A 16,363-nucleotide genomic window follows, 5' to 3' on the forward strand; every position below is an offset into this window, starting at 1 on the left:
TGCCATAAGGACACTAATTCTATTTGGTGAATTATCCGGGACTTGTACATAAATTTCAGCTGTATTTTAATTTATATGGTGAAAATCTAAATTAAACACTCTGTGGAGTATATCAAATAATTAGTGCATTTATATATATATAAAAAAAATGTCATTGGATTTTGTAATGTGTTTTCAATCTATAATAAAGAATCATCACGTTTAAGGTGGTTGGCCTTATGGCTTCTATTGATATGTACAGGTTGCTTGAGAAACAACACAGTAGATTTTACCTTGAATCATAAGTTGTGATTGATCAAGAAATGTTAATTCTACTAGGTGGAAATGATATAACTGGTGTGGATGGTAATAGTTACTAAAATATTTTCATGTGATTTTTTTTTTTGGGACCACTTAAAGGTATAGGCTTTAGATTACAAAGCAAAAACTGGTGCTATAAATGCAACAAAGAGCAAATCCCAAGCTTGTTTAATGCCCATACAAATGTATAGCTTGTGGAAAATTAGAAGTTTTTTTTTAATTATTAATGAATTAAAAAAATCCCTGTAATGTAGAAGTCTCCACCTCTAGTTAAATGAATCCAAACCACCAGTCAGTCCCAACCAGCCCCCTAATAGTTCCATTAAAAAGACAGTAAATTCAAAATAAAATGTCCATGATTCAGATGGAGCATGCAATTTTAAACAACTTTTCAATTAATTTCTATTGTCTATTTTGCTTTGTTGAAAAAAACATAACTATGTAGTCTCAGTAGCAGCAATGCACTGATGAGAGCTAGCTACTGATTGGTGGTTGCTAATATATACCACTTGCCATGGCTGACCCCATCTGTTTAGCTGGCTCCCAGAAGCACATTAATGCTTTTTAAACAAATTATACAAAGAGAATGAAGTGCATTTGATAATAAAAGTAAATTGGAAAGTTGTTTAAAATCATATACTCTTTCTGAATAATAAAATAAAATGTTGTGTTTAATGTCCCTTTAATAGAAAACATTCCAGAGCCTACAATACCACCAAGAATGCCACTGGCTGACAGAAAAGGCATCTCCTGATTGGCTAAAACAACCAGAAATAGCAGATATAAACATAAGAGGGTTGTTTTGGTCATTCAGTGGCAACTTGAATAAAATATATATTTTAATTAAAATTATATTAATTCAGCTTATATGTTTACACCTTGTACCCATTTGTACAGGTATTAGACAAGGTTAAAACTTGCCCTTTAATAAACTGAATCCTCCTATGGCAGTTTAATAAATATTTTGCACTTGTATCCCTTATTAAGTAATGATTTCAGTGCATTTTCATTTAAATCAGATATATGTATGTGCCTTTATCCCTGGAAAATGACTATTTATCTTCTAATGATTTAGATTTATTTCATATTTATTTTAATATCAAAATAAAAAAAAAATGAACAGCTATCAGGAATCCTCGTGTGCGTGTTCAGATAATAATAAGCTAATACTGAATGGAACATCAGGTGTTTTTTCTACTATCAGTAATGTTCGTTGTCACGACTTCCAGAAAGACAATAAAACAAACAATATATATATTAAAAAATTAAATAATGCTCAAGTGTCCACCACAACGACTTGTGTTTCCATGTAAACAATATTTGCTGTTTTGCATTATTTCTTTTCTTTGTTGTCCGGTTGAGGCTATGAAGGTCTGGATAATGTCACTGGTACTGTAAATAGTTTTTCAGCGCTTGAGGCAAAGGTAAAGACTCAATTTGGTGCAAACGGTCTCTGCCAACAGCAAAACGAACTGATCTCCGACTTAAGTCCATTAAAGGCAGTGGCTCCGCTAAAACAAAAAACACAAGGAGAAATGTTTTACTTTCAAAAGTAAAATATGAGATTTTCTCAAAAACATTATAAGAAGCTCCATTATTTTATCCAAGTATATACATAAAACAAAATGACGTTACAGCTTAATAAACACACACAGTCGCTAACATGACTCTGCTCCTCTGATTGTCCAGTAGCTCTGCCAAGGAACATTAACCCCTTAATGACCACAGCACTTTTCCATTTTCTGTCCGTTTGGGACCAAGGCTATTTTTACATTTCTGCTGTGTTTGTGTTTAGCTGTAATTTTCCTCTTACTCATTTACTTTACCCACACATATTACATACCGTTTTTCTCGCCATTAAATTAACTTTCTAAAAATACCATTATTTTCATCATATCTTATAATTTACTATAAAAAAAATTATAAAATATGAGGAAAAAATGGAAAAAAACACACTTTTTTTAACTTTGACCCCCAAAATCTGTTACACATCTACAACCACCAAAAAACACCCATGCTAAATAGTTTCTAAATTTTGTCCTGAGTTTAGAAATACCTAATGTTTACATGTTCTTTGCTTTTTTTGAAAGCTATAGGGCCATAAATACAAGTAGCATTTTGCTATTTCCAAACTACTTTTTTTCAAAATTAGCGCTAGTTACATTGGAACACTAATATCTTTCAGGAATCCCTGAATATCAATTGACATGTATATATTTTTTTTTAGAAGACATCCCAAAGTATTAATCTAGGCCAATTTTGGTATATTTCATGCCACCATTTCACCGCCAAATGCGATCAAATACAAAATATCGTTCACTTTTTCACAAATTTTTTCACAAACTTTCGGTTTCTCACTGAAATTATTTACAAACAGCTTGTGCAATTATGGCACAAATGGTTGTAAATGCTTCTCTGGGATCCCCTTTGTTCAGAAATAGCAGACATATATGGCTTTGGCATTGCTTTTTGGTAATTAGAAGGCCGCTAAATGCCGCTGCGCACCACACTGTGTATTATGCCCAGCAGTGCAGGGGTTAATTAGGGAGCTTGTAGGGAGCTTGTATGGTTAATTTTAGCTTTAGTGTAGTGTAGTAGACAACCCAAAGTAATGATCTAGGCCCATTTTGGTATATTTCATGCCACCATTTCACCGCCAAATGCGATCAAATAAAAAAAAAAACGTTAAATTTTTCACAATTTTAGGTTTCTCACTGAAATCATTTACAAACAGCTTGTGCAATTATGGCACAAATGGTTGTAAATGCTTCTCTGGGATCCCCTTTGTTCAGAAATAGCAGATATATATGACTTTGGCGTTGCTTTCTGGTAATTAGAAGGCCGCAAAATGCTGCTGCGCATCACACGTGTATTATGGCTAGCAGTGAAGGGGTTAATTAGGAAGTTTGTAGGGAGCTTGCAGGGTTAATTTTAGCTTTAGTGTAGAGATCAGCCTCCCACCTGACACATCAGACCCCCTGATCCCTCCCAAACAGCTCCCTTCCCTCCCCCACCCCACAATTGTCCCCGCCATCTTAAGTACTGGCAGAAAGTCTGCCAGTACTAAAATAAAAGCTTTTTGGGGGGTTTAGGTTTTTTTTTTAAAAAAAATAATAATTATTCTGCTGTATAGGACCCCCCTTAGCCTCCAACCTCCCTGATCCCCCCCAAAACAGCTTTGTAACCTTCCCTATCTGCCTTATTGGGGCCATCTTGGGTACTGGCAGCTGTCTGCCAGTACCCAGCTTACACAAAAAAGTGCTTTTTTTTCTTATTTTTTTTTTTCTGTAGTGTAGCAAGCCCCAAACCCCCCCCCCCCACCAAAAACCCCAACCACCTCATTGATCGTTTTTTTTTAAAGTAATATTAAAATGATTGCAACTTTTTCTGTAGTGTAGCGGTTCCCACCCGCTCCCTCCCCGTGCACGCGCCCGCCCCCACCCTCCCGTGCACGCGCGCGCGTCCGTGCGCGCCCCCGGGCATCCCCGCCCACGATCCCGCCCCCCTCCACATCTCCAGGGCCATCGATGGCCGCCACCCGCCTCCCGGTAATGCTCCCACCCACCAACGAAGGAAGCCACCGATCTCCGGTGCAGAGAGGGCCACAGAGCATCGGATGGCTTCAAAAGGTTATTGCAGGATGCCTCCATATCGAGGCATCACTGCAATAACCGGAAAGCAGCTGGAAGCAAACAGGATCGCTTCCAGCTGCTTTCCACACCGAGGACGTGCAGGGTACGTCCTCAGGCATTAACTGCCTTTTTTTTGAGGACGTACCCTGCACGTCCTCGGTCGTTAAGGGGTTAAAGGGCCACTAAACCCAAAATCTTTCTTTCATGATTCAGATAGAGAATACAAATTTAAACAACATTACAATTTACTTCTATTATTTATTTTGCTTAATTTTTTAGATATCCTTATTTGAAGAAAAAGCAATGCACATGGGTGAGCCAATCACATGAGGCTTCTATGTGCAGCAACCAATCAGCAGCTACTGAGCATATCTAGATATGCTTTTCAGCAAAGAATATCAAGAGAATAAAACAAATTAGATAATAGAAGTAAATTAGAAAGATGTTTAAAAATGCATTCTCTTTCTAAATCATGAAAGAAAAAATGTGGGTATCATGGCCCTTTAAAGGGACAGTCTACACCAGCATTTTTATTGTTTTAAAAGATAGATATTCCCTTTATTGTCCATTCCCTAGTTTTGCATAACCAACACAGTTATATAAATACACTTTTTACCTCTGATTACTTTGTATCTAAGCCTCTGCAAACTGCCCCCTTATTTAAGTTCTTTTGACAAGCTTGCAATTTAGCCAATCAGTGCTGGCTCCTAGGTAACTCCACGTGTGTGAGCACAGTGTTATCTACATGACACACATGAACTAACACCCTCTAGTGGTGAAAAACTATTAAAATGCATTCAGAAAAGAGGCGGCCTTCAAGGTCCATGAAATTAGCATATGAACCTCCTAGGTTTAGCTTTCAACTAAGAATACCAAGAGAACAAAACAAAATTGATGATAAAAGTAAATTAGAAAGTTGTTTAAAATGACATGCCCTATCTGAATCATGAAAGTTTATTTTGGACTCGACTGTCACTCTAAGGAATCAACTGAGTTTAATACCTTTGAGTACAAAGAAACTGTTTTACTGGCAAGTATATAAGGCCATCTTTCTATCTTACATCTATTTTATATGCAAGGCTACATGCACAAATCTTACAGAGCTTAAACACTTTACCTTCAGAAGACCTTCAGGTGTGGATTATGTTGGACTTGTATAAATATAATTCTAAACTAGAACACTCTTATTAGTGTACACCTTTACAATTTATAAAAGGGACAGTGCATTGTAAAACAGTTTTTTCCTTAATGTGTTTCCAATGACTTGTTATACCAGCTGCAGAGCATACAATGTTGAATGGTTTCTTTAGGTTTGTATATGTATATGTAATAGCTGTGTTTGCTCTTTAAACTAAAACCCATTAAAATTGGTTGATCTTGCAGGGAATTAAGATGTTCTTATTTTATCACATGCTTCTTTAGAGTATCTCTGTCTATAGTTCCAAAGTCCAATGATTAGAGAGAAAATTAACATTTTGTTGCTTATTTCTCATATCTCCCCACTGGGAGTGTAATTTCTTATGCTTGGTATATTCACACTGCTTTTGTATAGCCTATACTTAAGTATATAAACTTTCAGTATAGGTAGGGATAACAGGAAAAATTAGCTATTTTAAATGCTGATATGAAGGTAAAGGAGCTATCTGTAAACAACTTAATACACTTCAGCGGGTAGATAATTTGGAACAAATGAAAGGGGAGAAACATGTAGGGTAAATTGTCCCTTTAACAGCAAAATACAGTCAGTAAAGTTTTGGGCATCAAATTGAGAGCATGAATAAATTAAAAATGACACTAATATGATTGTGTAACTGTGTTTCAGTGTGTGTTGGTTAAGTATTACTTAATCTACTAACTACACTAATATTATTAATAGGGAACAGGCACCCTAAAATAAAAAAATGATGGGGGGAAAAAATGTTTGTATTCACAATGTAGCAACTAATAAAATGTATATTCTCTGCCAGATTGCTTTGATCTATTAATCACTTTTTTTGACTGCTAAATTGCCAGCACAAAGCTATATTTTAATATCAACAGCTGCCATTCCGTGTAACTGCCCTGATATCCCTGCCAAAGGAGGTATTGAAGAAAGCATTAAGGGCTTGGAACTAGCTTCTTTAGACTGTAGGGCTAAACATGCCGCAGACACTGCAGTGTGCTGTGGGTTTTTTTCCACAGGAAACCATAGGCTTCCTTATAGGCTATGAAAATACAAGTCATGGAGAATTTTACAGAAACATACTGTATGAAACACACACATTCCAATGTCTGCCCTTCTGTGAGAGCAGCACCTATTTAACGTTGTTGGCATAGTGCATTGGTCTCAAGCATTTTTAGATTTTGTGGCTTTGTGATACCCTCATTCATTTTTAGAAAAAAAAAAATAGGGCCTCCATTAATTTAGTCAGATAAAATAAAAATGAGTAACAGTATTGTTGAAAAAGATATAAACTAAATTTATATTTATATATATATATATATATATATATATATATATATATATATACACATACATACACATACATACCATTTTATGACCTAGAAGAGAGGAGCATTCATAAATATACATTATATTGTGTAAAAAATAAAAAATACATAACCAGAAGCCCAGCTTCCATGTTTTCCCAACTAAATTTCCGATGAGCCTGGAAGCATGCCCAAAATGAAATGTGTATTAGCAATTGCAGTTATATTTATTATATATTTATATTGTGCACAATTGGGGAAACTATATCCATAAGCAAACTGTTTAAAGGAAGCCTAGTAGATGGCATAGTCTAAAAAATAAGCCTTACAAAATGGAAATAGAATGAATAATTAAAAAGCAGACCATTAAGGGTTAATATCCCTGGCCCAGTGTTGCTACCCTTTTGTGTCTGGCTGGCAGAATATTCTAATTGGCTCTCTGCTCAAGTATGCATTTTGTTAAAGGGACAGTAAAGTCAAAATTAAACTTTCATGGTTCACATAGAAGTAAATTTGAAAGTTGTTTAAAATGGCATGTTCTATCACATTTGCTTTGTTCTTTGGTAGCCTTTGTTAAAGAGTAAACCTCTAAACGCTCAAAGGTGCTTAGGTCTGTGCATGTGTCTTTAGCTTTCTATGGCAGCCGTGTTTGCAACAATGTTTGTAGTATGCAAGTTTCATTTTTACTTTACTCTCCCTTTAACTTTGAACCTCTGTGGATGTAGTTTTGGTTCTGCTGTTAGAACTCTTTAAAGGTTTTTATGTTTAATTGCTCTAGTTAGACAATGGGTGCGGTCCCTTCTGATTGGCTCAAGCCACAGCTCAATTTCTGCCAAAGATAAGTGTCTGTCAATTCAGTATGAGTGTCAATCAAATGCACATAGGTCATTTAAACCCTTATCTCATGACATTAATATGTATAGCTTAGAAAAAAGAAGAGTAATAAGTATAATATGAAGAGTAATAATTTTTAAGCTGAGCACAATAAGCAGTCTCATAAAGCTCAGACCCAGAGCTTTTCGCACAAGAAAAGCAACATCAAAACACTGGATCATTATCTTAAAGGGACATGAATCCAAATTCTTTCTTTCTTTCATGTAATTGGCAAGAGTCCATGAGCTAGTGACGTATGGGATATACAATCCTACCAGGAGGGGCAAAGTTTCCCAAACCTCAAAATGCCTACAAATACAACCCCCCACCACACCCACAATTCAGTTTTACAAACTTTGCCTCCTATGGAGGTGGTGAAGTAATTTTGTGCTAGATTTCTACGTTGATATGCGCTTCTCAGCAGGCTGAAGCCCGGTTCCTCTCAGAGTGCAGTGAATGACAGAGGGATGTGAAGGGAGTATTACCTATTGAATACAATGGTCATCCTAACGGGGATCTATTTCATAGGTTCTCTGTTATCGGTCGTAGAGATTCATCTCCTACCTCCCTTTTCAGATCGACGATATACTCTTATATACCATTACCTCTACTGATTCTCGTTTCAGTACTGGTTTGGCTATCTACTTTATGTAGATGAGTGTCTTTTGGTAATTATGTTTTCTTTTATTTATGACACTCTCAGCTATGGTTTGGCACTTTATATGTAAAGTTCTAAATATACGTTTTATTCTTATATTTGCCATGATTCCGGTTAATCAGTATACTTCCTTCTTACAGACTGTCAGTTTCATTTAGGGAAATGCATATGAAAAGGAAAAAAAAAAGAAAATTATTTCTTACTTGAAAATTTTTCAAAATTGACTTTCTTTTCTTAATTGCGGGCTGTTAGGCTTGCGGGAGCGCAAAATGCTATAATTTATTGCGTAATTTTTGGTGCTAGACTTTTTGGCGCAAGAATTACGTTTGTTGACATAATTTCGACATTTCCGGTGTCTTAGTTGGCTCCGAGAGTTTTCGCGTAGTTGCGTCATCTATGACGCTCGTGTTTGTTGCAGACGTTCTTGGCGCCAAAAAATATTTTGTCTGTTGTGGGCGTCAAACTTGGAGCCAGATTTTTGACATTATTTAAGTCCTTATTTCATTTTGCTTCTGGTTTCCAAAGGCTTATTTTGTTTGCTTTTTTTCCCATTCCTGAAACTGTCATATAAGGAAATTGATAATTTTGCTCTATATGTTGTTTTTTCTATTACCTATTGCAAGATGTCTCAATCTGACCCTGTCTCAGAATCTACTTCTGGAATGCTGTTGCCTGATGTCAGTTCTACCAAAGCTAAGTGCATTTGTTGTAAACTTGTAGTTTGTGTTAGTTGTCATGATAAACTTTCAAACGCAGACAATATTTCCATTAGTAGTAATCCATTACCTGTTGTTGTTTCTTCAACATCTAATGTTCAGGATATTCCTGTTAATGTGAGAGAATTTGTTTCTTATTCTATTCAGAAGGCCCTGTCTGTTATACCACCTTCTAATAAACGTAAAAGGTCTTTTAAAACTTCTCATAAATTCGATGAATGTTTAAATGACCGACAGCATTCTGATTTATCTATCTCTGATGAGGATCTATCTGGTTCAGAAGATTCTGCCTCAGATATTGACACTGACAAATCTTCATATTTATTTAAAATGGAGTATATTCGTTCTTTATTAAAAGAGGTGTTGATTGCATTAGATATGGAGGAGACTAGTCCTCTTGATATTAAAACTAGTAAACGTTTAAATTCGGTTTTTAAACCTCATATATTTATTCCAGAGGTTTTTCCAGTTCCTGATGCTATTTCAGATGTAATTTCTAGGGAATGGAATAGTCTGGGTACTTCATTTCTTCACCTTCTTCAAGGTTTAAGAAACTGTACCCTTTGCCGACTGATAGATTGGAATTTTGGGAAAAGATCCCCAAAGTTGATGGGGCCATCATTACTCTTGCAAAGCGTACTACTATTCCTACGGCAGATAGTACTTCTTTTAACGATCCTTTAGATAGGAAGCTTGAATCTTATCTAAGGAAGGCTTATTTATGAGGTTCTTCTCATAAATTCTCTTGGCATTCTTTTAGAATTCCTAGAATTTTACAGTTTCTTCAGGATGTTTTGGATAAGGGTTTGTCTGCAAGTTCCTTAAAAGGACAAATCTCTGCTCTTTCTGTTCTGTTCCACAGAAAAATTGCTAATCTTCCTGATATTCATTGTTTTGTACAGGCTTTGGTTCGTATCAAACCTGTCATTAAGTCAATCTCTCCTCCTTGGAGTCTTAATTTGGTTTTGAGGGCTTTACAGGCTCCTCCGTTTGAGCCTATGCATTCTCTGGACATTAAATTACTTTCGTGGAAAGTATTGTTCCTTTTGGCCATCTCTTCTGCTAGAAGAGTTTCTGAATTATCTGCTCCTTCTTGTGAGTCTCCTTTTCCGATTTTTCATCAGGATGAGGCGGTTTTGTGGACTTCATTTAAATTTTTGCCTAAAGTTGTGAATTCCAACAATATTAGTAGAGAAATTGTTGTCCCTTCGTTGTGTCCTAATCCTAAGAATTCTTTGGAGAGATCTTTACATTCTTTAGATGTGGTAAGAGCTTTGAAATATTATGTTGAAGCTACTAAAGATTTCAGAAAGACTTCTAGTCTATTTGTTATCTTTTCTGGTTCTAGGAAAGGTCAGAAGGCTTCTGCCATTTCTTTGGCGTCTTGGTTAAAGCTTTTGATTCATCATGCTTATTTGGAGTCGGGTAAATCCCCGCCTCAGAGGATTATGGCTCATTCTACTAGGTCAGTTTCTACTTCCTGGGATTTTAAGAATGAAGCTTCTGTTGATCAGATTTGCAAAGCAGCAACTTGGTCTTCTTTGCATACTTTTACTAAATTCTACCATTTTGATGTTTTCTCTTCTTCAGAAGCAGTTTTTGGTAGAAAAGTACTTCAGGCAGCTGTTTCAGTTTGATTCTTCTGCTTATAATTTCATTTTTTTCATTATAAAGATTAAAACTTTTGATTTGGGTTGTGGATTCTTTTTTCAGCGGAATTGGCTGTCTTTATTTTTATCCCTCCCTCTCTAGCGACTCTTGCGTGGAGTTCCACATCTTGGGTATTTGCTATCCCATACGTCACTAGCTCATGGACTCTTGCCAATTACATGAAAGAAAACATAAATTTATGTAAGAATTTACCTGATAAATTAATTTCTTTCATATTGGCAAGAGTCCATGAGGCCCACCCTTTTTATGGTGGTTATGATTTTTTTTGTATAAAGCACAATTATTCCAATACCTTGTTGATGCTTTCGCTCCTTTCTTATCACCACACTTCTTGGCTATTCGTTAAACTGAATTGTGGGTGTGGTGGGGGTGTATTTATAGGCATTTTGAGGTTTGGGAAACTTTGCCCCTCCTGGTAGGAATGTATATCCCATACGTCACTAACTCATGGACTCTTGCCAATATGAAAGAAATTAATTTATCAGGAAAATTCTTACATAAATTATGTTTTTACGATTCACATAGAGAATACAATGTTAAACAACTTTCCAAAGTACTTCTATTATCTAATTTGCTTCATTCTCTTGGTATCATTTGTTGAAGAAGCAGCCATGCACTACTGGGAGTTAGCTGATCTCATTGGGTGAGCCAATAACATGAGGCATATATATATATATATATATATATATATATATATATATATATGCAGCTCTTGAGCCTACCTATGTATCCTTTTTGAACAAAGGATACCAAGAGAACAAACCAAATTAGATAAAAGAAAGGAAAGGATTACTCTGTGAAAAGCATTACTGGGCTAAAAAGAAGCTGCATCCATGTGGTAAATCGCCAAAGAACAAAGCTAACAATGGTATTGAGCTGGTTGTTCGTTCCTGTGAGTGTGCTTCTCGCTGTATGTGTGTGTTTTATATATATATATATATATATATATACACACACTGTATATATAATATATACACACATATACACACAGTACATACATACAGTCACACACATATATTGATAATATTACAGATTTCTTTACTGCATTATTTTTTTCTTGATAAATCTGGTGCATGAATTTACTGTAGCCAGAAGGCTTTGATCAGTTACCGCAGTAGAAACTGCTAAGAGCTCACTTGAACTTTGCTGGATTTCTAACTCCAGGTTTTCTTTCATCTTTTTTTAAAGCATTTATTAATCTGTAAATGCAGCCATTATTATATGTACCATTATATGTACCAGAAGTTATCTCACTTCAATGCAACTACTTTGAAGATGTAATGTTGCATTAAGTCATTGATGACCCAAATGCAATCAATGAAAGACCAAAGAAACAACAAACAATAAGAAAGAATTAGCTGATTGGGTTATTAAAGAGACAGTCTACATTAAAATTGTTATTGTTTAAAAAGAAAGATAATGCCTTTGCTACCCATTCCCCAGCTTTGCACAACCAACATTGTTACAATAACATTTACATTTCTAAATTTCTGCCTGTTTGTTAGCCACTGTTTCTTATCACATGCTTCTTTTATTAGCTTTTCACAACAGAAGACTGCTAGTTCATGTGGGCCATATAGATAACATTGTGTTCACGCTCGTGGAGTAATTTAAGAGTTAGCACAACACAGCACTAATTGGCTAAAATGCAAGTCAATAGATAATAAATAAAAAGTCATGTGATCAGGGGGCTGTCAGAAGATGCTTAGATACAAGGTAGCCACAGAGGTAAAAAGTATATTAATATAACAGTGTTGGTTATGCAAAACTGGGGAATGGGTAATAAGGGGATTATCTATCTTTTAAAACAATAAAAATGATATTGTAGACTGTCCCTTTAAGTACAGGAGAAATTAAAAAGTACATAAAATTGTAATGATTTACAGCATTTTATTTTCTGCATAATTGCTTGCATATAACTGTGTGTTTAACCCCTGCAGAAAGACCGCCCCAGAGCAGTAATGCACTACTGACTGATAGCTGAACGCATCTAGTGATCAAATTACATACGTGCGAGCCACCAATTACCAGATGGCTCACAGCAGTGCACTACTACACCTAAACCTACCTAAATATGTTTTCAACAAAGGATACCAAAGCATCAAAGTACATTTGATAAAAGACAAAATAAAAAAAGTATTTGAAAATTGCTTGCTCTGTCTGAATTATAAAAAAGAAAAAAATATTTGTCTTTCATGTTCCTTAAAATGGCAAAAAGCAGCAAATAAAAGCAATAGTCCTAAATGCATATTTTGCACATTACTGAAAGATGAAGAAAATGACAAATCAAAAGTGTATATGTACGAAACCAATATGCATAACTTGTTGAAAGTTTGAAATTGAAACATTTTAAAACTCTCCCTATATCAGGACATATTACAGACAGCAGAGTTATTAATAGCAAAGACTTAAAATGGCTTTAAAAATAAGAACGTTTGCAGCAAGTTAAGTATGCTTTTCTGCTTAAAGGGACAGTATACACCAATGTTCATATAAAAATGTAATAGACACTTACTAAAAAGAAGAATATGCACAGATACTGATCTAAAAAAATCCAGTATAAAACCTTTTAAAAACCTACTTCAAAGCTCCTAGTTTAGCTGTGTTGATGAGGTTAGGCTGGGACACCCAATGAAAGGGACTGAGAAGGGAGTGAGAGCCGACCCTCCCCTCTTCCCTGCATATGAAAAGGCCCATTACACAAACAGGAGAAAGCAGGAGTCTGTAGACTTGGGTCTACATCTGATACTTTGGGGCTTGGTTAGGAGTCTGAAATTCAGCACATGGCATTATAAAAATAAGTAAAACTATACATTGTTACAAAAACACTCCCAGATGGGCTATGGATCACCTACAAAACATTTATCCAAAGAAAAATCAAGTGTATAGAGTCCCTTTAAAGTGGCATTGTACTCCTGTATATCAAAGAGCAGTATTAGCCCATGCTGAAAATATATTTTTTCACCTGAAAAATGATAAAAATGATAAAATGCCCTCTTTAGATGAAAGGAAAAAAAATCACTACATGTCCCTTTAAATGATTATGCTTTAAAAGGACATAAAAAAGGTAGGCAGCACAAACCCACCATAGAACCAAGCAGCACCTGTGTTCATTTGACCATAAAAAGCAGAACGTTTTGTGCCCAGCGCACCAAGAATACTCGCCATTCCCTATGCTAGTACCTCCCCCTTTTTATATCCATTGAAACCATGTCTGTTTTGTAAGCAGAAGACATATACTTGCCTCACTGAAAACTGCTTTCTTTCTTGTTTTGCAATTATTATGACACTGGTATTGACTTATATGTCCCTTTCACAGGCTACTTAAATAACATAAGAGCATATGGCCCTGAGAAAAAGAGGCCTAGTTTGCCAGTCAATTGCTCTACAGTAGTGGCTGGAACCCAGTATTACTCAATGGGCTGCATATGTGGCCTCAAAAGGTCCAGACACTATTTTTACTCCTTATATTGTTTCCATTATAAAATTAAAATACTCTGTATTTTGGGGTAAGTGGGTTAATAGGGGGCAGGTAGTACATGTCTTTTGTAGAGTAAACAGATCTGTGCTTCCTGGAAGTACAAATTAAATACTGGGGGGCATGAGAGAGAGAGAGAGAGAGAGAGAGAGAGAAAGAGAGAGAGAGAGAGAGAGAGAGAGAAAGAGAGAGAGAGAGAAAAAGAGAGAGAGAGAAAAAAAGAGAGAGAGAGAAAAAAAGAGAGAGAGAAAAAACAGAATTTATGCTTACCTGATAAATTACTTTCTCCAACGGTGTGTCCGGTCCACGGCGTCATCCTTACTTGTGGGATATTCTCTTCCCCAAAAGGAAATGGCAAAGAGCCCAGCAAAGCTGGTCATATGATCCCTCCTAGGCTCCGCCTACCCCAGTCATTCGACCGACGTACAGGAGGAAATATGCATAGGAGAAACCATATGATACCGTGGTGACTGTAGTTAGAGAAAATAATTCATCAGACCTGATTAAAAAAAAACCAGGGCGGGCCGTGGGCCGGACACACCGTTGGAGAAAGTAATTTATCAGGTAAGCATAAATTCTGTTTTCTCCAACATAGGTGTGTCCGGTCCACGGCGTCATCCTTACTTGTGGGAACCAATACCAAAGCTTTAGGACACGGATGAAGGGAGGGAGCAAATCAGGTCACCTAAATGGAAGGCACCACGGCTTGCAAAACCTTTCTCCCAAAAATAGCCTCTGAAGAAGCAAAAGTATCAAATTTGTAAAATTTGGCAAAAGTGTGCAGTGAAGACCAAGTCGCTGCCTTACATATCTGGTCAACAGAAGCCTCGTTCTTGAAGGCCCATGTGGAAGCCACAGCCCTAGTGGAGTGAGCTGTGATTCTTTCAGGAGGCTGCCGTCCGGCAGTCTCATAAGCCAAACGGATAATGCTTTTAAGCCAAAAAGAAAGAGAGGTAGAAGTTGCTTTTTGACCTCTCCTTTTACTAGAATAAACAACAAACAAAGAAGAAGTTTGTCTGAAATCTTTAGTGGCCTCTAAATAGAATTTTAGAGCACGGACTACGTCCAAATTGTGTAACAAACGTTCCTTCTTTGAAACTGGATTCGGGCACAAAGAAGGTACAACTATCTCCTGGTTAATATTCTTGTTGGAAACAACTTTCGGAAGAAAACCAGGCTTAGTACGCAAAACCACCTTATCTGCATGGAACACCAGATAGGGCGGAGAACACTGCAGAGCAGATAACTCAGAAACTCTTCTAGCAGAAGAAATTGCAACCAAAAACAAAACTTTCCAAGATAATAACTTAATATCTACGGAATGTAAGGGTTCAAACGGAACCCCTTGAAGAACTGAAAGAACTAGATTAAGACTCCAGGGAGGAGTCAAAGGTCTGTAAACAGGCTTGATTCTAACCAGAGCCTGAACAAACGCTTGAACGTCTGGCACAGCTGCCAGCCTTTTGTGAAGTAAAACAGATAACGCAGAAATCTGTCCCTTCAGAGAACTTGCAGATAATCCCTTCTCCAAACCCTCTTGTAGAAAGGATAAAATCCTAGGAATTTTTATCTTGTTCCATGGGAATCCTTTAGATTCACACCAATAGATATATTTTTTCCATATCTTATGGTAAATTTTTCTAGTTACAGGCTTTCTAGCCTGAATCAGAGTATCTATTACAGAATCTGAAAACCCACGCTTTGATAAAATCAAGCGTTCAATCTCCAAGCAGTCAGTTGGAGAGAAACCAGATTCGGATGTTCGAATGGACCTTGAACAAGAAGGTCCTGTCTCAAAGGTAGCTTCCATGGTGGAGCCGATGACATATTCACCAGGTCTGCATACCAAGTCCTGCGTGGCCACGCAGGAGCTATCAAGATCACCGAAGCCCTCTCCTGGTTGATCCTGGCTACCAGCCTGGGAATGAGAGGAAACGGTGGGAAAACATAAGCTAGGTTGAAGGTCCAAGGTGCTACTAGTGCATCTACTAGAGTCGCCTTGGGATCCCTGGATCTGGACCCGTAACAAGGAACCTTGAAGTTCTGATGAGACGCCATCAGATCCATGTCTGGAATGCCCCATAATTGAGTTATTTGGGCAAAGATTTCCGGGTGGAGTTCCCACTCCCCCGGATGGAATGTCTGACGACTCAGAAAATCCGCTTCCCAATTTTCCACTCCTGGGATATGGATTGCAGACAAGTGGCAGGAGTGATCCTCCGCCCATTGAATTATCTTGGTCACTTCCTCCATCGCCAGGGAACTCCTTGTTCCCCCCTGATGGTTGATATATGCAACTGTCGTCATGTTGTCTGATTGAAACCTTATGAATTTGGCCTTTGCTAGATGAGGCCAAGCTTTGAGAGCATTGAATATCGCTCTCAGTTCCAGAATGTTTATCGGGAGAAGAGATTCTTCCCGAGACCATAGACCCTGAGCTTTCAGGGGTTCCCAGACCGCGCCCCAGCCCACCAGACTGGCGTCGGTCATGACAATGACCCACTCTGGTCTGCGGAAGCTCATTCCCTGTGACAGGTTGTCCAGGATTAGCCACCAACGGAGTGAA

At 37.1% G+C, this 16,363-nt stretch overlaps 1 protein-coding gene across 1 annotated transcript in view; it reads right to left on the bottom strand.

Annotated features, from left to right (window-relative positions):
- Window positions 1–1,222: 1,222 nt before the first annotated feature.
- Window positions 1,223–16,363, bottom strand: part of SPSB4 (splA/ryanodine receptor domain and SOCS box containing 4) — a 189,949-nt gene continuing 174,808 nt past the window's right edge. The window contains exon 3 of the mRNA XM_053709977.1: window positions 1,223–1,811. Coding sequence (XP_053565952.1) covers window positions 1,684–1,811 — 128 coding nt within the window. The 3' untranslated portion in view covers window positions 1,223–1,683. The remainder of the gene's footprint in view (window positions 1,812–16,363) is intronic.

Source organism: Bombina bombina, chromosome 4 (genome assembly GCF_027579735.1).
Source record: "Bombina bombina isolate aBomBom1 chromosome 4, aBomBom1.pri, whole genome shotgun sequence".
In the NCBI taxonomy this organism is placed as follows: Eukaryota; Metazoa; Chordata; class Amphibia; order Anura; family Bombinatoridae; genus Bombina; species Bombina bombina.